The sequence below is a fragment of the Miscanthus floridulus genome, chromosome 3, assembly GCF_019320115.1.
Source record: "Miscanthus floridulus cultivar M001 chromosome 3, ASM1932011v1, whole genome shotgun sequence".
Classification (NCBI taxonomy): domain Eukaryota; kingdom Viridiplantae; phylum Streptophyta; class Magnoliopsida; order Poales; family Poaceae; genus Miscanthus; species Miscanthus floridulus.
The window spans coordinates 2,603,681-2,626,975 of record NC_089582.1 but is presented as its reverse complement, the minus strand read 5'-3'; the positions used below and the strand labels follow the sequence as shown (position 1 = coordinate 2,626,975).

Here is a 23,295-nt window from a genome sequence, read left to right as displayed (position 1 = left end):
TAGTTATGAAAAATTTACAGTAGGCTCACTAGATTGTTATGTACTTGCTGTAGATTTTATAGCCTTAGAACGAGTTGCTAAATAAAGTAGTTATTACCCTTGCTTTATCGTATATATCGTAAATCAGCATTAGGAGTAAGAATATCTGTAGTTGCTATAATAATAATGAATGTCATATTTCAAACTTGTTATCAGATAGCTTATCACCATGGTCAGTAGCACTAGCTTAGTAGGTAAATCGATGTACTGTTATTTTAAGAGTTGCTGTTGTTATATTCCTAAGCATTGCATCGTCATTTCATGCATGTAGATCATGAGCTGGTAGACTTCGTGCCCGTCGGCGAGCCGGAGTACGACGAGGTGATCGAGGAGTACGAGGAGGAGATCCTCATGCAGGAGGGAGCCCAGGAGCCTGTTGGTGCTGACCTTACTGACCCATCGCCTGCCCAAGGCAAGCCCCGATACATAACCCCTATTTTAATGATCACTGAATATATATATGTGATGTGCATTTAAGTTACAGGCATTTTATGGAAACTACATGCATAAATATATCTACCCATGAGTCCTACTAGTATAGGTCGAGTAGCTGCTATGCTTAGGATATCGGTAGCATGAGTAACCTACCGTTACTCGCAAATAGGTAATAAAATATGATCACTCATGATAAAATGGTGGAAAGAAAAATGATGACCGGGTAGGGATATGGTTTGGGTACTAGTGGGTGTAAGGGGTTGTGTCCTGTGGCCAATACGACATGACTTGGTTACACTTTTTTTTCCCTATCCGTGTCGATTAAGGACCGGTCATTGCATATGATTCTAGGCAAGTCATAGATTTATTGTCCCGAGCGCATACTTGGGTATGGGCGCAGGGAAGACTTGTTGCTCTCTTGTCGTGGATCTAGCTCTTTCCGGACCGACTGATTAGAGGCGGAGATGGTGGAGGTCCTTGCACCACACTGAGTCCGGGACTCAGGAAGTGGGGGCTTGGAGTCCAAGTTTGGATGGGGACCTAGACACCCGGGACATGAGAGTGATGGGTTAGTCCTGCTTGTGCCTAGAGTACAAGCGGGGCGTGTGTTTTTGGGGCACCCAGCTGGGCACATTGATTCGCGAATCACCGGGAAATTCGGTACGGCTTGTCTGCGGTTTAGCACCGTAGTAAGAACTAAAAGTTGAAAGGAGAAGAAATAGAACTGATTGCTCAACTCTTGCTTGAAAGTAGAACAAGTGCTTATATAGATTGGCTAGATGATAACTTAATACGGCTAATAATAAGACATGAATAAGGACTCACTATTAGTGTTGCTTTCTGCTAAAGAAAACCAGCAAACCATAAAACCTATCATATTCCTTGGAGTCGGGAAATTATTCCCACTAGTCGGATAAGTCTTGCGAGTACATTGTGTACTCAGGGTTTATTTACCCCTGTTGCAGGTGATGCTTAAAGAGTACCTTTGTGTGAAGGATCCTTCTGGTGGGCTTAGACGGAATCCTCGCCCCTTACTGCTAGATGTTATTATTAAATTCCACTGTTTATCATTCCGCACTCTGTTATTTTGTATTGTAATAATGTACTTTTTAAGAAACTCTGATGTATGAAATGGACTGGTATTGTAACTCTTTTTCATTATTGGATCCTTGGGAAAAATGTGGATCTTTTGGGTTCTCCCTCTGGGTGTGCCCGACGGATACCGCCCGCGGTAGCTTGCTTTTGGGGTGCTTAGTGTCTGGTGGAAGACGAGCGCCTCCGTAAGTGTGCTATTTTGGGCGGTTCTGCCACACATACAAGCATCAAATTCATTTGATTTTCATTAGTGAGCCTAGGACATGATAGGAATGACTAGATGCACTAAACAAGTCCTTAGCAATGGATGGATGATATGTCAATCAACTTTACCTTGCTTTGCTCGAAGGAGAGGCATGTCATATAATGGGGGGTGCATCAACACATATTTGAGAAGTCAAGTATGTTCAATTCATTCCTTAGCTGGCAAAACCTCTTCTCATCAAGTGGCTTAGTGAAGATATCGGCAAGTTGATCTTCGGTGCCCACACTCTCAATGCAAATATCCCCTTTTTGTTGACAATCTCTTATGAAATGATGGCGGACATCAATGTGCTTTGTTCTTAAATGTTGAACCAGGTTATTGGTGAGCTTTATGACACTTTCATTGTCACATAGCAATGGCACTTGCTTGAATTTGATTCCAAAATCACTCAAAGTAGCCTTCATCCAAAGTAATTGAGCACAACTACTACCGGCCGAAATGTACTCCGCTTCGGTGGTTGAAAGTGCTATACTATTTTACTTCTTTGATGACCAAGACACAAGTGATCTTCCCCATAATTGACATGTGCCTGATGTGCTCTTTCTCTCAACTTTGCATCCCGCATAATCGGAGTCCGAATATCCAATCAACTCAAATCTTGTTCCTTTAGGATACCATAATTCATTTTGTGTATGCTTCAAGTACCTCAATATTCTCTTTGTTGCCTTCAAATGACTTTCTCTTGGTGAGGCTTAAAATCTAGCACACATACATACACTAAACATCACATCCAGCCTTGATGCGGTCACATAGAGTAGGCTTCCAATCATAGACCAATACATCTTTTGATCCACCATGTTGCCACTAGCATCACTATCCAAGCTTCCACTTGTTCCCATTGGTGTACTAATAGCTTTAGCATCATCCATTCTAAACTTCTTGAGCATGTCCTTGATGTACTTGCCTTGACTCACAAATGTGTCATTCTTCATTTGCTTGATTTGAAGACCAAGGAAGTAACTAAGCTCTCCAATCATGGATATCTCAAACTCACTTGTCATCATCTTGCCAAACTCTTCACAAAAATCTTGATTTGTTGACCCAAAAATGATATCATCAACATAGATTTGCATTACAAACAAGTCAATTCCAAGCTTCTTGGTGAAGAGAGTGGTGTCAACCTTTCCCATTTTGAATCCCTTAGAGAGTAGGAAATCTCTCAATCTCTCATACCATGCTCTTGGTGCTTGTTTCAATCCATACAAAGCATTTCTCAACTTGTAAACATGGTTGGGTTTCTTTTCATCTTCAAAACTAGGAGGTTGCTCAATATACACAAGCTCATTGATGTACCCATTGAGAAATGCACTCTTCATATCTATTTGGTACAACTGATGTTGTGGGCACAAGCATAGGCTAACAAGATCCTAATTGCTTCCAATCTTGCAACCGGAGCATATGTTTCTTCAAAGTCAAGACCTTCAACTTGAGTGTAACCTTGAGCCACTAATCTTGCTTTGTTCCTTATTACTATCCCATCTTGATCTTGCTTGTTCCAAAAGACCCACTTGGTTCCAATCATATTATGATCCTTAGGCCTCTCAACTAACTTCCATAATTGGTTTCTTGTGAAGTTGTTTAGCTCTTCATGCATAGCATTGACCCAATCAACATCCTTCAAAGCTTTATCTATCTTCTTAGGTTCAATGGATGACACAAATAAGAAGTTCTCACAAAATGAAGCCAATCTTGATCTAGTTTGTACATCTCTTGAAATATCACCAATTATAGTGTCCAATGGATGATCTCTTGCAACATTGGTTGGTTGAAGCACTTGCACTTTATTGCTTGCATTTGATTGATCACTTGGTTGAGATGATGAACTAGCCACTTGTTGTTGATCTTGTACTTTGTCATCACTTGTTCTTGCTTGAACTTGATCATGAGAACCACTAGCTTGCACATTTGAGTTAGAGAGCACTTTATTCTTGTCATCTTCAACATCAATCACCTCTCTAGGCCTTATATCACCAATGTCCATGTTCTTCATTGCATTGACCAATTGAGTGCCTCTTACATCATCTAGATTCTCATCTTCCTCTTGGGAACCATTTGTTTCATCAAATTCCACATCATGAACCTCCTCAAGAGTACCACTAGCCAAATTCCAAACTCTATATGCCTTGCTAGTAGTGGAGTAACCAAGCATGAAGCCTTCATCATATTTCTTTTCAAACATGCTCAATCTAGTGTCTTTCTTCAATATGTAGCATTTACAACCAAAAATCCGAAAGTATGCTATGTTGGGCTTTCTTCCATTCAATAGCTCATAAGGTGTCTTCTCCATTATGGGGTGACAATAGAGTCGGTTGCTATAATAGCAAGCCGTGTTGATTGCTTCGGCCCAAAATGAATGACTCACATTGTACTCACTTAACATTGATCTTGCCATATCAATCAAAGTTCTATTCTTTCTTTCAACTAGGCCATTTGATTGTGGAGTGTACTTGGCCGAGAATTGATGTCTAGTTCCAAATTCATCACACAACTCATCAATTCTAGTATTCTTGAATTCACTGCCATTGTCACTTCTAACTTTCTTGATAGTTGTTTCAAACTCATTGTGAATGCCCTTGATAAGTGATTTGAATGTTGCAAACATATCACTCTTGTCAACAAGAAAGAACACCCATGTGTATCTAGTGAAATCATCCACAATCACAAATCCATATTTGTTTCCACCAATGCTAGTGTATGTGGTTGGTCCAAACAAGTCCATGTGCATCAACTCAAATGCCTTAGATGTGCTCATCATGCTCTTCTTAGGATGTGTGTTACCAACTTGCTTTCTGGCTTGACATGCACTACATAGCTTATCCTTTTCAAATGTGACATCTTTCAAGCCTTTAACTAAGTCATGCTTGATCAACTTGTTCAATTGTTTCATTCCAACATGACCAAGCCTTCTATGCCATAACCAACCCATGCTAGACTTAGTGATCAAACATGTTGACAATTGAGCTTCTCTAGCATTGAAATCAACTAAGTATAGATTTTCATATCTAAATCCTTTGAATATCAAGTTAGAGCCATCTACACTTATGATCTCTACATCATCCATACCAAATATGCACTTGAAACTAAGATCACATAATTGAGCTATCGATAATAGGTTGAAGTTCAAGCTCTCTACTAGTAGCACATTGGAAATGCTCAAGTCATTGGATATTGTAATCTTACCAAGCCCTTTGACCTTGCCTTTGCCATTGTCACCAAATGTGATACTATCAATCCCATTGCTCTTGTTTTCATTGATTGAATTGGACATTTTTGAATCACCGGTCATGTGTTGTGTGCACCCACTATCAAGCACCCAATGCCTTCCTCCGGCTTTATAATTAACCTACAAAAGAAGATCTATTCTTTTTAGGTACCCAAACTTGCTTGGGTCCTTGTAGGTTAGTTACCAAAGTCTTTAGTACCCAAATGGCCTTCTTTTTTGGGGCCACAATTGGTATACCAATGAACTTAGCCGTCACACCATTGGCACCCTTAACAAGCATGTAACAAGAATCAAATTTAATTGAGGATACATTAGGTAGCTTGTTCTTGCTAATCTTGCAATTTTGCTCTATATGCCCAACTTGCTTACATCTATTGCAAAACCGATCATTGCCCTTCACAAAGCTAGCTTTGGGAGTGACAAAGGCCACCTTGTCTTTCTTGGGGGTATAACCTAACCTCTCTTTGTTGAGATAAAACCTTTGGCTACCCAAGCACTTTAGCAAGCGGGCATCTCCACCATAGGCATTGCCTAAGGCACGAGTGAGCTCATTCACCTCCTTCTTGAGGGTCTCATTTTCCACCATTAGTGAGGCATCACAAGCGAGACCATCACTCAAAGGTGAGGTAGAAGTAATAGTGCTACAAGAAGTGTTAGTGGGAGCAACTACAATGGGCTTACAAAAAGATTCATCAATAAGATCACATGTTAGTCCCACATCACAAGACACGATCACTTGCTCCTTCTTGGCTTCCTCCTTCTTGACTTGCTCAATGAGAGAGGAGTGAGCTTTTTCAAGCTTAGAGTGAGCTTTGCCAAGATTCTCATGGGCTTCTATTAGTCTCTCATGAGTGGCATTGAGCTCATCAAAGGATTGCTCAAGAAATTTGACTTTCTTACGAAATTGTTTGCACTCCTTTCTCTTCATCTCAACGCAAGTGTGCACTTGCTCACACATGTTCAAGAGCTCCTCCTTGGTGTACTCCTCCTCCTCCTCCTCCTCATCATCATCACACCTACAAGCATCACTTTCACATTCATCATCATCACTCACATCATATTTTACCTTGGTAGGCTTTGCCATAAGGCATGTCGATGGAGTGTCGAAGATGGAGGGCTTATTGTTGATGGCGATGCTTGCTAGTGCTTTCTTGATAGATTTTTGGTCATCATCACTAGGGCTATCACTATTCGAAGAGCCATCACTATCCCATGTGACCACATAGCCTCCACCTTTCTTCTTCTTTTGGAAGGTCATCCTCTTCTCCTTCTTCTCATTCTTTTATTTCTTGTCCTTCTTGTGCTTCTTCTTTTCATCCTCATCATTGTCACTATTGTAGGGATAATTTGCTACAACATGATCGGGGCTCTTGTAATTGTAGCATCTTCTTACATATTCTTTGCTTTTGGTGTGATCTCTTCTCTTTCTTGTACCATAGCCCTTCTTATTCATGAATTTTCCCATCTTGCATACAAAGAGGGCCATAGCTTCATCATCAATATCACTAAGATCATAATCATCACTTGATTCTTTCTTGGACTTTCCCTTGTTCTTGGATGATGATGAGCTAGCCTTGACTGCTATACTCTTCTTCTTCTTGTCTTCTTCTTCCTTCTTGTCATCCTCCTCCCTTTCCACACGGTATGTCTCTTGTGTCATGACATCACCTAGTACTTGGTTAGGGGTAATCTCCTTCAATCCTCCTCTTATGATAAGCAATCTCAACATCTCAAATCTTGGAGGTAGGCACATTAAGAAACGATGAGAGACATCATCATCCTTGATCTTCTCTCCCAAAGCCTTCAAGTCATTGACAATTACTTATAACCGATGGAACATCTTCGGAATGCTCTCATCATCCTTCATCTTGAAGCTTGTCAACTTATCCTTGAGGATGTACAACTTGGCACTCTTCACCGCTGGTGTGCCCTCATATATTTCCTCTAATCTCCTCCACACCTCATTAGCTCTTTCACAATTCTTGATTTGCTCAAACACCTTGGAATCAATGGCATTGTATATGGTGTTGAGAGCTATTGTATTGTATTGCTTGTTGGTCTTGTCTTGGTTGGTGGGATTGTCGGGATCAATGATAGTATAGTCATTCTCGGTCACCTCCCATACTTGATCATTGATTGAACCAAGATACATCCTCATTTTTCTCTTCCAATAATCATAGCATGTTGCATCAAAGAACGGTGGTTTGCCCCCCACATGGTTGAACACAACTTGAGCCATAATTTGACACTGAAGTTGTTAAGCCTTTAATCAAACGGTGACCACGGCTCCGATACCACTTGAAAGGTCCTAATATGGCTAGAGGGGGGTGAATAGCATATTTAAAATCTACAAATCAACTAGAGCAATTTGATTAGTATAACAAATAACAAAATGCAAACTTGCTCTAGCTCTACAAGAGTTGCAAGCCACCTATCCAATAATTCTAGTTGTTATGATCACTAGGCACACAATCCACTAGGTCACTACTCACTAAGCGCTCTCACAATTGTTACACTAAAGAGCTCCACTAGATGAATTTAATCCACAAAGCAAGCTCTCAATTCTAGCTACACTAAAGAGCTTGATATAGCTAGTTTACGGGAATGTAAATGAGTAAGTGAGATGATTATACCGCCGCATAGAAGAGTGAACCAATCACAAGATGAATACTTTATCAATCACCGGGAGAATACAAAGGGCAAGAGACAACCAATTTTCTCCTGAGGTTCACGTGCTTGCCAACACGCTACGTCCCCATTGTGTCGACCAACACTTGGTGGTTCGACGGCTAAGAGGTGTTGCACGAACCTCGTCCATACAATTGGACACCGCAAGAATCTACCCACAAGTGAGGTAACTCAAAGACACGAGCAATCCACTAGAGTTACCTTTCGGCGCTCCACCGAGGAAGGTACAAATCCCCTCACAATCACCGGAGATGGCCACGAACAATCACCAACTCGTGCCAATCCTCCTCCGCTGCTCCAAGCCATCTAGGTGGTGGCAACCACCAAAAGCAACAAGCGAATCCCACAACAAAAACATGAACACCAAGTGCCTCTAGATGCAATCACTCAAGCAATGCACTTGGATTCTCTCCCAATCTCACAAAGATGATTAATCAATGAATGAGATGAGTTGGAGGACTTTGTCTTAGCTCACAAGGTTGCTATGTCAATGCAAATGGCAAAGAGTATGAGCTTGAGCCGGCCATGGGGCTTAAATAGAAGCCCCCATGAAATAGAGCCGTTGGCTCAATTATTGGGCAGACTGCGCATCGACCGGACATGCTGCTCGAGTGCACCGGACGTTGCACCGGACGTGTCCGGTCGCTCCCAGACCACCACGTGTCCAGTTCAAACCAAAGTAGTCGTTGCTGCTCATACTTACATGCGATCGGACGCTCAAACCGGACGCTAAAATAGAAATGACCGGACGCTGAACCGCAGTGTCCGGCCGAGTCCAGAGAGTACCCGAGGCCGATTGGACGTGTCTATTAGAAACTGATCGGACGCTGAGCCTCAGCGTCCGCTCAACTGTTTCACCGAACAACGACTTAGCTGATTCACACCGGATGTATCCGATGTGGCGACCGGACGTGTCCGGTCGCTGAGTTCGTCGTTAATACCGGATGTGTCCGGTCACCATACCAGACGCGTCCGATCACTCTATGGCCAGCGCGACTAACTTCTTTTCAACACTATCTTCTTCACCCTTTCTCAAATATGTTAGCATATTTTCACGAACATTTTCAAGGGTGTTAGCACTCCACTAGATCCTAAATGCATATGCAGTGAGTTAGAGCATCTAGTGGCACTTTGATAACCGCATTTCAATACGAGTTTCACCCCTCTTAATAGTACGGCTATCGATCCTAAATGTGATCACACTCGCTAAGTGTCTCGATCACTTAAAACAAAATGGCTCCTACTATTTATACTTTTGCCTTAAGCCTTTTGTTTTTCTCTTTCTTCTTTTCCAAGTTCAAGCATTTGATCATCACCATTCCATCACCATCATCATGATCTTCACCATTGCTTCATTACTTGGAGTAGTGCTACCTATCTCATAATCACTTTGATATACTAGGTTAGCACTTAGGGTTTGTAACACCCCGGTGTTATGCCTACATTTAGGCACTGCCAATCACGCATATCATGCATTATCAAGCATCCAAATTATACATGCTTAATCATGTGAATAACAATTGAAACATTGCTTTGAAACATTTGAAACATGCGTGAAACCTGAATGTTGCATACACCTGTTTAAGAATTGTTTTGCCCTAAATTTTTCTTGCTAGATTAGTAAAACATGTTTGGCTACTATTGTAAATCATCTAGCAATGTTTAGTTCAATTTTTGGAGCAATGTTTGTATTCAAATTAATTCAAAATTTGGCTTCAAAAATAAATTCCAAAAATTTGGGTTTGGAGTCAAACATTGACTTTGATTTTATAATTAAAAATCTAGAAAGAATTTAGCTTTGGTCATAAAAGCAAAGTTGTAGAGAATTAAATTCTAAGCAACTTTCATTTTTGGTACATTTTCAAAAGAGGTCATTTTCTTGCTCAAAATAATATTTGAAAGATGGCATTTAAAAATTCCTTGAAAAATTTTATTTGAAAAAGGTTTTCCCTCCTTATCGGGCCGCCGCCTCGTTTCTGGCCCGTCTGCAGAAGCCGGCCCAGTGCGCCAGCAAAGCCGCCCGCAGCAGCGCGCCTCCCGCGCCAGCCCACCTCGCCTTCCTTCAAGTCGCGCTCGAGCTTGCGCCGCCTTCCGAGCACAGGTCGGGCCTCCCCGCGTCTCGCCACTGACGGCCATGGCGCCGCCGTGCTCGGCCGCCATGGAAGCCGTCTTCCTTCTCCCCTCCAGCCTCGCCTAGCTACCCTACCGAACTCGCCTTCTCCTCGCACATCCCGTGCGCTCGCCTGCTCGCCCTGCCGTGGCCGGAGATGGCCGCCGGCCGCTGGCCGAGCCGCGCCGCCGCGCCAGCGCGCACACCGGCGAGGCACTCTGCCTCAGCCAGCCAGGCCGGCCAGGCCGAAAGCGGCCGTGGGCCGAGGCCCTGCCAGGCCGCCACGCTCCCTTTTCGCTCGGACCGCGCGGGCCAGATGTTGCCATGGGCCAGCTGTTTCCCGCGGGCCGGCCCAGCATTGTTTAAATGATTTGTTTTCATTTATTCTTTATTATTTGAAATCTGAAATGGTTTGAAAAATGTTTGGGTGCTCAAACTTGCTCCAAATTTATTGAAACAAATTTTTCTAGGTTCCTTATCATCAGATCTACTTGGGAAAATTATTACATGTCATTTTTGGGATACTTTTCTGTAGGATTTTATTTAATTATGTATATTGCTGATAACTTGAAAAATGTGTAGAAAAATCTATAGTCTTCAGAAAAATATGATTCCAAGTTTGTTAATCTTCTTATGTCATGTACTTCCTAGGAAAAATATGTTTCATGCATGTGCTGTGGAAAAATTATGAGGTGTAGTTCAAGTGCCTTTAATGGCTGATTTTTGTTATTTTTGCTAGAGAGCAAACTTTGTATAAAACATGCATGTGATAATTTTTGTACAGTCATTGTATGCTATGAAGAACCTAGGAAAAATATTAATTCTGTTGTTTGACACTTTTCACAGTTCAAAGTATTTTTATGTACAAAATCATGCCATAGTTTGTGATTTTTGTGTAGGCTAATCCACTCATTCAAATATCATGAAAATCTGATGGTAGTCTACTTAGAGTAGTACCATGCTACTGTAATTTTCTCAGATTTTCATAAGCACCAGAAATATAGATTGCTGTTGTAGTCCTAATTAAAAAGGAAATAAAATAATCCTCTTTAATACAAGGTTAGTTAATAATAATAGCTTTGGTGTATCTTTGAGGCATTTCATAAGATATGTTGACTTAACATATTAGTAGTAGAAGAGAATGCAGTAGATGACATGTGCTTGTAGTATAGTTTCTTGGATGATGTTGACTACCTTGCATTTCAACATATCCATTGCATTCATCTCCTTCGATGCACCGTTTGCATAATCACTTACGCGCATTGCATCATACAGGATCGCAAACCGAGAACCCAGTCATCATACCCGAGGAGCCCGAGGAGCAGTTCGAGGTGCAGCCGCAGGAAGTGCCAGAAGCCGACGAGGAGGACGTTGAGGAACTTCCGGAGTGCCCCGATCACCGTCCGAGCTCCTTCGAGAGAGGCAAGCCCCGGAGCATTTTTCTCCTGGTTTGCAATTATTTAATTAAATGCTTTACTTAATTGATGCATTACGTTCAGGATTTGTTTGCAACCGTTGCTGCATTATACCTTGTTTACCTTTGTTATACTATATCCTTGTTACCCTGGTATCCGCAGTCGAGTCAATGCTTAGCTGGCTTAGACCGGTAGAAGTCAGGTGATTTCCTGTCACCTGCGAGCTATAGGTGGTTACCTGGATCTGCTTGGATGACTATGAAGTCATGGTATAACTAAGTGTTAAATGAAGTTGAGACCGGACGGAGACTTGCAGAGTTTTGGACTATAGTGTTTCCGTCTGTGTCGATTAAGGACCGACTGTTGTTGGGCCTCGAGTCATGTTGAACGCATGCCTTACATTTAGCTGGCCGGATAAAGTACCTTCCGACCGCGAAGCTGGGAGATTTTTCGGGCCGAGTAGATTGCCCGCAGCGCACTGTGTCGGAGCAGGTGTGGTAGGACACGGGGGCGAGATGATAAGACCAAAGTGCAGTCGGTCGGCCCCCGGGTACATGTGGTTCCTGGCAAACTCGAGATACCTGGAAAGTTGACTCGGTGATCAATATCTCACTTTAGCGGGTGAGTGAGGTTTGTGTAAGGAATAAATCACCAGCTGGTTAGGAATCGATTCGAATCGCCATCGCTCCTGGACAGTGAGCACTTGACTTGAGTTACTTCATCGTAGTAAATGTTATGGAACACTTGGACAGTTATAATGAATATGACAGTATGGAAGTTGTTTAATGATCATTGGTTATCATTATCTGCTTAATCACATGTTTACTCTAGTATAGGTGCAAATCTAGTCGACAGGTTAATAATAATTAACTTGGCAATAATGCTTTTGAAAAGGTTCTTGAAATGCTAAAAATGCTTCTTTTTGCAAATGAGTCAGCTACCCTACTATAAAGCCCTTCATAATCCTTGGTGTCATTTATTTTTGGTTATGTCGGGTAAGTCTAGCTGAGTACCTTCTCGTACTCAGGGTTTTATTCCCACTTGTTGCAGATGGGCAGATGTATTACGGCTACTGTATCAACTGCCTATATCCTACGATGGGTGATGCTTAGGACCATGGGCAGGGTCATTCCTTACGTCTCATCTGATGCTTTTGTTGGAGATGATCATTCGCTGGCACTATATTTAAACTCCGCGTGAGTGTGTGTGTGGTTTGAACAAATGACTTCCGCTACTTTTATTCGAACTGGTTTGTAATAACTATGTTGAAACTCTGATGTATCTGAGATTGTGAACTTTTATGTAATATGTGATGGTGACCGCTAAACTTATTACGATCTTGGCTGGAATGGAAGTTGGTTTGAAATCCTTCGTGATTTCACGGACTACCAGGTTATACGGGCTTAAGTTTGCTAAATCGTCTGCTCTGGCGGATGATTTTCTTACTTAATTTCGTATAATTGGTCGGTTCTGTTACAGGGTTTCATTAATTAACCAAAACCAAACTAGAGCTTTCACCGGTCCAATCCCTCCTCCTCCTCCTCCTCCTCCTCCTCTTGCTGCTACTGCTATTGCTCCATGGCGCTGCGGTGCTTCTTTCTCGCAGGGCACCAATTTGTCTTTGTCTTTTCCATTTGTAAGCTACAGCGCAAGCACATGAGTTTATGTCGAGAAGGAATTTGAGCACCCAGTTAACATTGAGGAACATAAGGTCCCCCACGCCATTAGCAAAAAATGGCAGTGAAAGAGCTGATCCATTATATTAAGGGAACTTAGAAAAAAGACGTGTCGTCGAAGTAGAATAAGAAGGGTTAGTTTTTTTTTGTAAAATGTAGACTTACTCCCATTAGCCCATTTTCAATTATCCTAAGAACTCAAATACTCTAGAGTACTCAATACGTTACATTGGCTTCAATGGTACAAAGAACTCCATCCACATAAAATTATTTATTTCCTTATTGCCCCCCCCCCCCCCCCCCACAAATCCGGGAAAAAGAATGTAAGTCTAGATTCCCAAGAACGACCGATGAAGGTGGAAAATGATACGTGTGCCCCTAAATTTCTATCCATCGCAAAAAGGAGGGCGAGAGAAAAGATGAATCGAAGGAGTACAGGAAAGAAGATGAATGAGGGAGCACAAGTGAGAGAACAAATGTACAGCCTGTTCGTTTGCTCATATACGATCGTGGATTATAAGCTGGAGCAGTATTTTTCTCTCACACAAAACCAGCCAGCAATAAATAATCCACGATCGTTTACGACGAAACGAACAGGCTGATAGATGTGTTTTTTTTGCTCAGTGGGTCCGTCTTAAGTACTTGAAGCTAGCTCATCTCTAAAGTTGCATTTTCGTGGGACACACTCCCTACTCTAGAATTACATGTTTAACTGGACAGAGTGAGCACTACTTAGGATGCCAAGCATTATTTTAATTTACACATCTATGTTTCAAAAATGTAACTTTGATTATTATTATTGTGTTTATATTATACTTCTATGGAAAAATACCTTTTGACAATACAACTCATAACATTTCGATTTTCCTGGCTTGAAGGTTTTGTTTTTCCTACCATTATTTCTTTTAGGAAAAAAGGAGAATATAAAGCTATTTGCTTGGAGAAGAAGTCTAGATTCCCATGAAGGACCAGTGAAGGTAGAAAATGATACATGTGCCCCTAAATTTCTATTCATCGCAAAGGAGTGCGAGAGAAATGTTGAATGAACAAGAAAGAAGATGAATGGAGCAGCACGAGAGAGAACAAATGTAGTTTCTTTTTTTTGTGCTCAGTGGGTCCGTCTTAACTACTTTATGCTAGTTCATCTCAAAAGTTGCAATTTTTTTATGGGCACTCCCCACTCTAGAATTGCATGTTTATACCTGGATAAAGTGAGTACTACTTACGTGTCGAGTATTATTTTAATTTACACATCTATGTTCTAAACAGGGACGGATCTAGCGGTAGGGCGGGTCTCAAGCCCCCTACTGCCCTGATCTCATGGACCCTCTAGAGTCTATTGAAGAATTTTTGCCATGACTATTTTGAGAAAAAGAGATTTAGAGCAACTCCAACCAATTCCTCAAATTTTGCCCCCCTATTCATGCAAACGAGAGTCCCTCATCCATATTTCATCCCCTACTTCTCAGGGTAGTCCAACCGATCTCCTAAATTTTCTTAATTTTACACTGTATTGTCATGGATCTTGTTTATTGGTCCCACTTGTCAGCTTTATAGAAGAGAGAAAGCAGAATGAGGGAGAGGACGAGGGACTCCTACGTCTTGGGGTTTAGGAGAGAGAAATGAGAGTCCCTCATCCATTGGAGCTTGAATAGGGATTCTGTTGGAGAGGTTTTTGATGTGTTTGAGCTCTCAAAATAAGATAAGGGCTCAAGTAAGAGTTCGGTTGGAGTTGCTCTTAGAGTCGTAGATGAGTTTTTAGTTCCCTAAACTTCCATGCTGGATCCATCACCTAAAAATGTAACTTTGATTATTATTGCGTTTATATTGTACCTTTTGACAACGCCACTCGTACCATTTCGATTTGCCTGGTTTGAAGGTTTTGTTTTTCTTACCATTCTTTTTTTTTTTGGAAAAAAAGAAAGAATATAAAGCTGTTTGCTTGGAGAAGAGTTGCACGCCATGGCTCTGCAACCGCTCCTGGGAAATGACAAATGGCAGGCACAGTAAAATGCCGCACAGATATCGAGGCTCTTCTGTTGGCCAGTAGTACGCCCAGCAAACGTGTTCACACGAACACAGCACGAAGGGCCCCTCCTCCCAGTTCCAGGCTTCCACAACAAGCTTGCCTTTTGCTAAATCTTTTTTTTTCCTTCCAAAATGTTGGGCATTGTGGCGCAGCGACACACTGATAAAAACCGCGCTTGTTCCGGCAGTGGCTTCTCCCATACGCCGCGTCCGGCTCCTGAGCTCCTCCGGCTCACCAGTCACCACTCGCCTCCCCAGTCTTGTCCGAAACCCTAGCCGCGGCGGTCGGGCGGCGTCGGCCGGGGACAAGGAAGCCATACGAGACGATGCACGGTGGCCGCCTCAGCGCCGCGGAGAAGGGGAAGCAAAAGGCGGCCGACGCCGACGACCTGCCCCCTGCTCTCGTCCTGGAGAGCCGCGCGGGCGAGCCGCGGCGGCCGGCTGGGGATGCGGCGGCGGCCAACTGGCACGCCGGCGGCTCAGGCGTCCCCCTCCCCCGCCATCTTCTCGGCCCACCGTGCGGCACGTCGGAGATCGAGGAGGCGCCTCCCTCTCCGCCTCCGGCTCCGTCCCGCCCCCGCCTCCCCGCGCTGAACGCGGAGGATGCGGCAGTTGCTGCAGGGCTGGCGGCGGTCGCGGGTCTGGAGGGCAGGGTGATGGAGCTGCAGGCGGCGCTGGACAGCTGGCTGCGGGAGCTCGAGGAGGCCAAGCGGCGGCGAGAGGAGTTTTGGAAGCCGGTGATGCCTGTGCCTCAACGCAACAAGAGCAAGCGCATGGTGCACTACTGCTTCTTCTTTCTTCTCTCTTCCCCCCCCCCCACCCCCCCCCCCCCCCCCCCCCCCCCCCCCCCCCCCCCGCTTGCATTTACTGTGATGATAACCTGTCGACTCGAGTGAGTCATGTAGTTGGCTAACAAGGAGTAGGGGTGGTATGAAAGAGAAGGGGGATGGTATGAAAGAGAAGTAGAGGTAGAGAATCACTGCTGAAATCTCCGGGTGGTAGATCTATGAATATTTAGTCACACTGGGATGTAGGGATTCGACTTGTTAACAGTTTTGCGGTAAAAATGTATCAGCTCAAGGAATTTGTACACAGATTCCATGATTTTGAACCAAGAAGCTAGGTATAAGTACATAGTAGTAGGTACCCTTAGATCCCAACAGATTAAATGATGTCAAGATTTTGCCAAGGCTTACTCATTATTATAAGTTGCATTGTACTCTTGAACCGAACTACACTCTTGAAGTCCCTAACTAGTCGACTTCCCCATAGATTTTAGGTGCTGTTTGGTTCATTTTAGGGAGTGGTAATGGATTGCGCTGCTATATATCTGTTACGGTGCAACAGAAAGCAGGCTTCTCAATCCACGTGTGGATTCGAGTGGAATTAAACTAAGTTTCATTCCATTCCACTCCAATACATGTGGATTGGAGTGAATACACGTGCATCCAAACAAGGCTTTAACGTTTTTTATTCCCATTACGCTGTTTGGCAGAGAACAAGCAAGCTGGCTGTTAGTTTGGCCAACCCTCCAAGTGAAGCGTTTTTGACCCAACCTCATGAGTACTCTTGATTAATTGTGGACTTCCAGGCTATATATGATCTTCTCCTTCATCACGTAGGTGGAAATTGCACAAGGTCAAAAAACTCAAATAGATAGGTCACCATGAATCCATCCTGGATCAGATGTCTTGACCCTAAGTGTCTTCACAGTTTCGAAATGTGGATGTTACTCGTTGCAGTTTGAATCATCCAAGATTACTTTAATATACTGAGAACCCCAGCCTAGCACCGTAGAACGTTTTGAATTAGCATTGTCAAACATCACGGTTTTTTATTGAAGGTATCATAATTATGTTCAAATGGAATGGAAGAGTAACTGTTTTCTAGCATGTAGCATCATCATCACATATGTCTGGCCTCATCACATTGCAGATCAACTGGAAACGTATTATCTCATTGATTGCTCTCACCAGCGGGTTGGTGCCCTACATTAGTTTCTGGACTCAGCTACCAGTCAACAACCTAATTCGCATAGTTGGCGCAATCTTTGTTTTATGGATACTTCGCAGCACGTATGCTTCTTGCTGTCAACGGTTTAGGACATCTAGGACCATCAGCCGTCATGTTCCAAGACTCATATATGTGTGCTTCTGGCTCCTTGTTCTGTATGTCTTGTACCTCATCTTGCGTCCCATTCCTGGTGCTTTTGCTGGTGCGTCCCCGTCATTAGCATCCGCTCTAGCATTATTCTCTCAGTTCATTCTTATTTCTAAATTATCTTATCGTCGTTTCAGTATAGGTTATCTCTTTGTGGTGTTGAACTAATTATTTTTTTGTTGTTTTGTGCAATATAGGCTTGCTTGGCAAACATCAGTAGAGACTCTAATGGTAGCACTAGTGGCACTTCATCTTAGGTACTCACCTCTTGTTATGTTTGCACTTTCCAGTATAAATAGCTAATGAATTGGATTGGTTTTGCATATAGGTAATTCGAGCTTTTCTTTTCTCCTTCAGTGTTTTGCAGGCTTGGGCCCAAAAGGCAGCGGAATGTGGCTGGTGAATGGTGATGCTGTCATATGACTAATAGTATAAGATGGTGAATCGTTGTGATGTTTAAGCTTGCTAGATCACTGTTCTTTTGTTCCAGGACAATTAGGCACTACTGCACTAGCTAACATGCTATCACTCATCTCTACGAGGTTAGCATATCTATTTATATATTTGGGCAATCTCCTTGCCATACTGAATCTTAAGTAACCTTTCGCTACCCAGATGGCCAGATGAGTGAGGTGCTTTCGTCTCATGTGTTTTTCACATCCTTCTGTGTGTTGCTTGTTAATACAAGCTTTGTTTTGCTAGTTCTCCACGGACAAAACGTAACGTTATCAAATGGTGCCAGAGTGGCCACGTGAGGGATGACTAAGGACGTGTTTTATCAGGGTAGTGTTTAGTTTTCAAAATTTTGCAAATTTTTTCAAGATTTCTTATCACATCGAATCTTTGGACGCATGCATGAAACATTAAATATAAATAAAAAATAAAACTAATTATACAGTTTAGATGAAATTCACAAAACGAATCTTTTAAGCCTAATTAGACTATGATTGAATATTAATTACTAAATAACAACGAAAGTGCTATAGTACTATTTTCTAAAAAATTTCGTAAACTAAACGAGGCCTAGGATAGATGATCCTGGCCCTAGGCATCATGTTAGACGCTGCCCGGCCAACTCCACCACGTGTTCAACCAAACATACCCTTGCAAAGTGGTGCCAAAGCTAGTATTGTTCATGCCCCATGATGATATATGCTAAGGCTATCTCTAACAACAACATATAAAATAAAAGATCTATTTGTCCTTTGGGTACCGCTACAAATAAAAGGTTCAATATCTATTTAGCATCTTCTCTAACAACAAGATCCAAAAGAGAATTTTTTCTGTAAATGGTTTTTCAGGAGAGATGATGCTTATATTTGGGTTGTGTCTCTCAGACAATCTAAAATAGGTCTCCTGTATAGATATTCTATTGAAGGCTGATTTTAAATCTCTTGTAACATATTTTAGATTTGAATGCCCATATAAGTTCTTCGTTGGAGATAGTCGATCCATTCGGGCAATATATCTCGAGTGCTTTACCTAGATGAGTAAGCTGTCCTCTTGGCCGAAGCCTATAAAAAAAATAGTGGGCTTCATCAGCTTCTACTAGTCGTTAGTAAGGAGGGGAGAGGAAAAAGGTTTGATGAACAATAGCACTACAGTGTGTGAGCGGTGTAGCAGCAGGTGAAGCTCCATCGTCAAAGAAGGCCTAGCTCTTCTTCCCTGCTTTTGCTTCTGGAGCACTAGCGCTTCCTCTCATGTTGTTCTCCTGTCTTTTTGCTACCTTCTGTACAAGTGTTGCTTTCCACAACTTCTGTTTTGCCAAACTATTCGTAGGGAAAACATAAAGTTGACCCTGCAGGATCAAACTATGTACGTTCTCATCAAATGGGGCGTGTAAACTTCACAAAGTTGTAGCTCACTGACAAAGTGAGCCTGCTTTGGTTTGCACGGTTGTATTGTATGGCAGCTAGATCCGTCCGATCTAGGGGTGTTATACAGGGACTAAAGGTGTCACATCGAGTGTTCCGATACTAATCATAAAATTAATTACAGAAACCATGACTAATTTGCGAGATAAATTTGTTAAGCTTAATTAATCCATCATTAGCATATGATTACTGTAGCACCACATTATCAAATCATGGACTAATTAGGATTAATAGATTTGCCTCGTAAATTAGTCTCAATCTGTGCAATTAGTTTTGTAGTTAGTCTATGTTTAATACTCTAAATTATTGTTAAACATCCGATGTGACAGGGACTATTGCATACTGCGAGATGATATATCGGGAAATTACACAAATAACAACGTGGCAATCCGCTGCAAATTCACGCACGCATCGCTCCTAACTTTTTATTTTAGAATTTGACGAGGGCAAATTCTACGTGGTACTATTTTGCATAGGGAATTACTAGCGCCTGGACGTTCGATGGGATATGATTCCATCGTATGATATCGAGTGGCCCAGCAGAAACGTGCCGCACTCCCACCGTGTCGCTGCAGTTCTTCCCCGTCTGTCTCGTCCAGCCACGCAAGCATACCCCACCCTCAGCCGTCTCGCCCCGCCCCATGCCCACCGTGTGGCAGAACCGCCTAACCTAATGTCTTGCAGGAGTACTTATCTTCCATTAGACACTAAGTACTCAAGGAAGGACACTAAATTACACAGTTCCATCGAGCACACTCCAAGGGAGAACCCGAAAATCAATATTTTTCCATCAGGATCACAAATGAGAGAATAAAGCTTACAACATTTTAGCCATTTCTTACATCACTTTCCATGCAACATCAGAGTATAATATTTATTGTTTATAATAGCGGAATATAACCATGTTATCAGAGTTTCAGTGGAAATAAAATTATTTAATGACAAGTTAAACGTTAACATGATGATCCATTATATACATCATAACAGGTTATAAATTTTCCATTGTAAAACATTTTGGGTGGAGGTTTCAAATAACTCTAAGTCTGCAACGTTAAGAAAATCCTCGCTGAGCCCATCAGGAGGTTTCCACACATGAGTGTCAGCTCCTCATGTTCCTGTCACATGCAACAGGGTAGAACAAACCCTGGGTATTCAATTGTACTCCGCAAGACTTACCCGTCAGGAGGAAAGAAAAGACTCCAAGGGTATTGTCGGGTACCTTAGAACGGGGTACCCCGAGCGAACAATCAAAGGGGTCACTTAAGTCCCATCAAAAAACAAAGCTGGAAGGTAAGCCGTGGGCCCCTCACCCGCCACGTCCGAGCCCACTAGGCCCTCCGCCTTGCCTCGAGCCTCGCGCAGGAGGTCTCGGCGTCCTGACGCAATCTCCGCCTCGCACGAGGCTCTCCACGGAAGGCCTCGGCAGGGAACATGATCTCCGCTTCGCGCGAGGCTCTCCACGGAAGGCCTCGGCAGGGGGTGCCTTCTCCGTATCGCGCGAGGCTTCTCACAAAAGGCCTCAGCAAGGAGTCCGATCTCCGTCCCGCACGAGGCTCCGCTCTCCGTCTCGCGCGAGGCCTCATTCCCCGTATCGCGCGAGACTAGCTTATCCATAGTCCGTCGCCCCCGCCTCGGCCGGTCTTCCCGACAGCACGTCATGCCTCATTAATACTTCAACCACTCCCGCAATCTTAGCCGGACGATGGCTCGACACCACAGAATGGCCGACGGGACCTGAGGTCGCATCAACGCCATACCGGCTGGGACAGGGCACGGCGGGGATTACCGACCACTGTGTTCTGACGCTGTGCCCACGATCAGCGCCCACACTGCACTGTGCCCCGCGATCTCCGCCTCGAAAACAACGCGACATGGACAACTTGGTCCGGGTTATCATCGCCTCCAAGCCGGCGCACCAGGTCATCCGCCCACTCGGGGCCTCGGCACTGTGCACCAAGGTCTCGGCTATCTCGGGGTTTGTGCCCACCGAGACCCCCCACTACGGTGCAGCCTCGGCATCAACCAAGCCTCGGCCTCGCGCATAGTCCGTCCACACCGGCTTGCACGTCCACTGCCGCACCCACTCCGAGGCAGTCCCAGGGCTCTCACGACGCACAGGATCGGATGGGACTGGCACGCCACCCCAGTGCTCCAAGGACGGACCACTCCGACGACCACGCCGCCATAGGAACAGGCCACAGGGCTCAGACATGCCGCCCCTATTGGCACAACATCGCATAGTTAACATATGTATTGTCCTTGTCTTCCCTTCAACTATAAAAGGAGAGGACTTGGGCCACTTAGAGACAGAGGAACACATTGTAACACACGCACACATCCTAGCCGCCTCAGAGCAACGTCTCAGATGACCCACACGACACCTTGCCGAGACCTAGGACTAGCTCCCTCTCTCCCCTAGCTTATAACCCCCTACTACGAGCACTTCGGTGCAAGGAATATAAGATCGATCTCTTAGACTGGACGTAGGGCATCGATTTCCTGAACCAGTATAAACCTTGTGTCTCTTTGCATCACCATTCGGATATTTAGGGGCACGCAGTTCAAATTCACTGGTTGTTTGAGGACCCTCCGGTCCCAAAACACCGATAGGTTGGCGCGCCAGGTAGGGGCCTCTGCGTGTCAAGTTTTCGTCATCCCCAACAGGTCCCAGATGGTAGGACCCCCGTACGACCCATTGCATCTCGGCATGGTGCGTTTGGTTTGGGAGCCTTAGAGTTCTGTTCCATAGGGGCATGAGTACGACCTGATGGTACTCCTCACTCCTCGAGGCCCCACCAACCGACGATTGAAGTCATGCACACCGGGCAGGCCCAGGCGTAGGCGGCGCCCGGGCGGCCCAGGCTCTCGCCGCGCTCGCCAGGCACGACGCAGAGCAAGACCACCCCGGACGCTACGGATGAATCCGGGGCGGCTACGCGCGCTCCTGCCGATATCCTACGAACCAGCTGTTGGGCATTAGGGTCCCTAGCTGGGGGCACTATCTAGCTTAAGCTTGGACAAGGAAAATCGCCGGTGGCACGCGGGTGATGCCCTAGTCGTCAAGGATCCGCTCCACCACTCCCTGAGGAGCCGATCTCGGCGGAGCAGAGTCGGGCGACGGCACCATCCCCATACCTCTTGGATTGAGAAATGCCGCTGCTCCTACGGCCCTATGCTTACACTACCGCTCACGAAGATCCCTCAGAACGCCGCCAGCACTTCATTCTCGACCTAAGCACCCACGCCGACTCCTCGGAGGAGGACGAGGCATGGCCCGGAGTGGATTTCTCTAAACTCCACGACCCTGGGGCTATGCGCCAGTTCTTGGCCGCAAGCGACTACTGCTAGGCTACTCCAACTCCGACGATGAAGGCACCTACGACCCCACTCGTGAGTGTTTTCACGTCGGGCTCGGGATGCCGAGAGCGGGCGAGGAGGATGAGGGGGGTAGGGTAGCTGTTCCCCACTTCGCCCAGGTACAGGCACTGCCACACCTCCATGCATTGTCCTACCGGCCGCACGAAACGAGACCCCCGCCCTTGCGCGACCTCAACGCCTAGACCTAGAACAACTCTGTGAGCTCCAGGCCAAGGTCAAACAAGACCAACTCCTTCTGCAGCAGCTTCGAGATACTCTCGAACAGGAACAGCGAGGTCACAGCGAAGGCGGGGGAGCCCGATGGAGGGCCCGCGATGTGCACCACCGCATCCATGACGACGAAGGGAGTGAGCAACCCCTAGTCTTCAATCACGCTAGCCAGAACGTCGTGGCTATGGCAATGCTGGTCCGCGCAATGCCCGAGCCTTCTACCATGGAGGGACGACGGGTCCGCAGTGAGCTCCGGGATCTCCTAGAGACCACCGCGGTTCAGCAGGCCGAGAGTTCCGCCTCTCGATGGCACGGGGGCGTCTCGAACCTGCCCGCGGCACCGCCTCGGTAGGACAGGGAAGCCCCGGCTCATCCTGAGCCTGCTTGAGTGCCGATAGCCCATAGGGTCCCCATGCTTCTGGACCGCCTCGGCAATCGACGCGAGGTGCAGGGAGACCATGAGGTGGTTAGCAGGCGATGACGCCATGATAACGAGGGGCCCGCTTGGGGCTACCATCCACACCGAGGTAGTCGCTACGACAGCAAGGAGGACCGTAGTCCTTCTCCTAAACTGCCAGGCCCTCAGGTCTTTAGCAGGGCCATCTGCGTTGCCCTTTTCCCTGGCCCGGTTTCAGCAACCAGCCAATCTCATGAAATATAGCGGCGAGACCAACCCCGAACTCTAGCTTGCCGATTACC

The 23,295-nt window shown here is 44.9% G+C and overlaps 1 protein-coding gene across 1 annotated transcript; it reads left to right on the top strand.

Annotated features, from left to right (window-relative positions):
* The first annotated feature begins 15,191 nt into the window (after nt 1-15,191).
* On the top strand, nt 15,192-17,772 carry LOC136544777 (uncharacterized). Its single transcript, XM_066536835.1, has 3 exons — nt 15,192-15,750; nt 17,332-17,391; nt 17,492-17,772. The coding sequence occupies exons 1-2, from the start codon at nt 15,301-15,303 to the stop codon at nt 17,389-17,391; spliced, it is 510 nt and encodes a 169-aa protein (XP_066392932.1). The 5' UTR covers nt 15,192-15,300; the 3' UTR covers nt 17,492-17,772.
* Nucleotides 17,773-23,295: the final 5,523 nt, after the last annotated feature.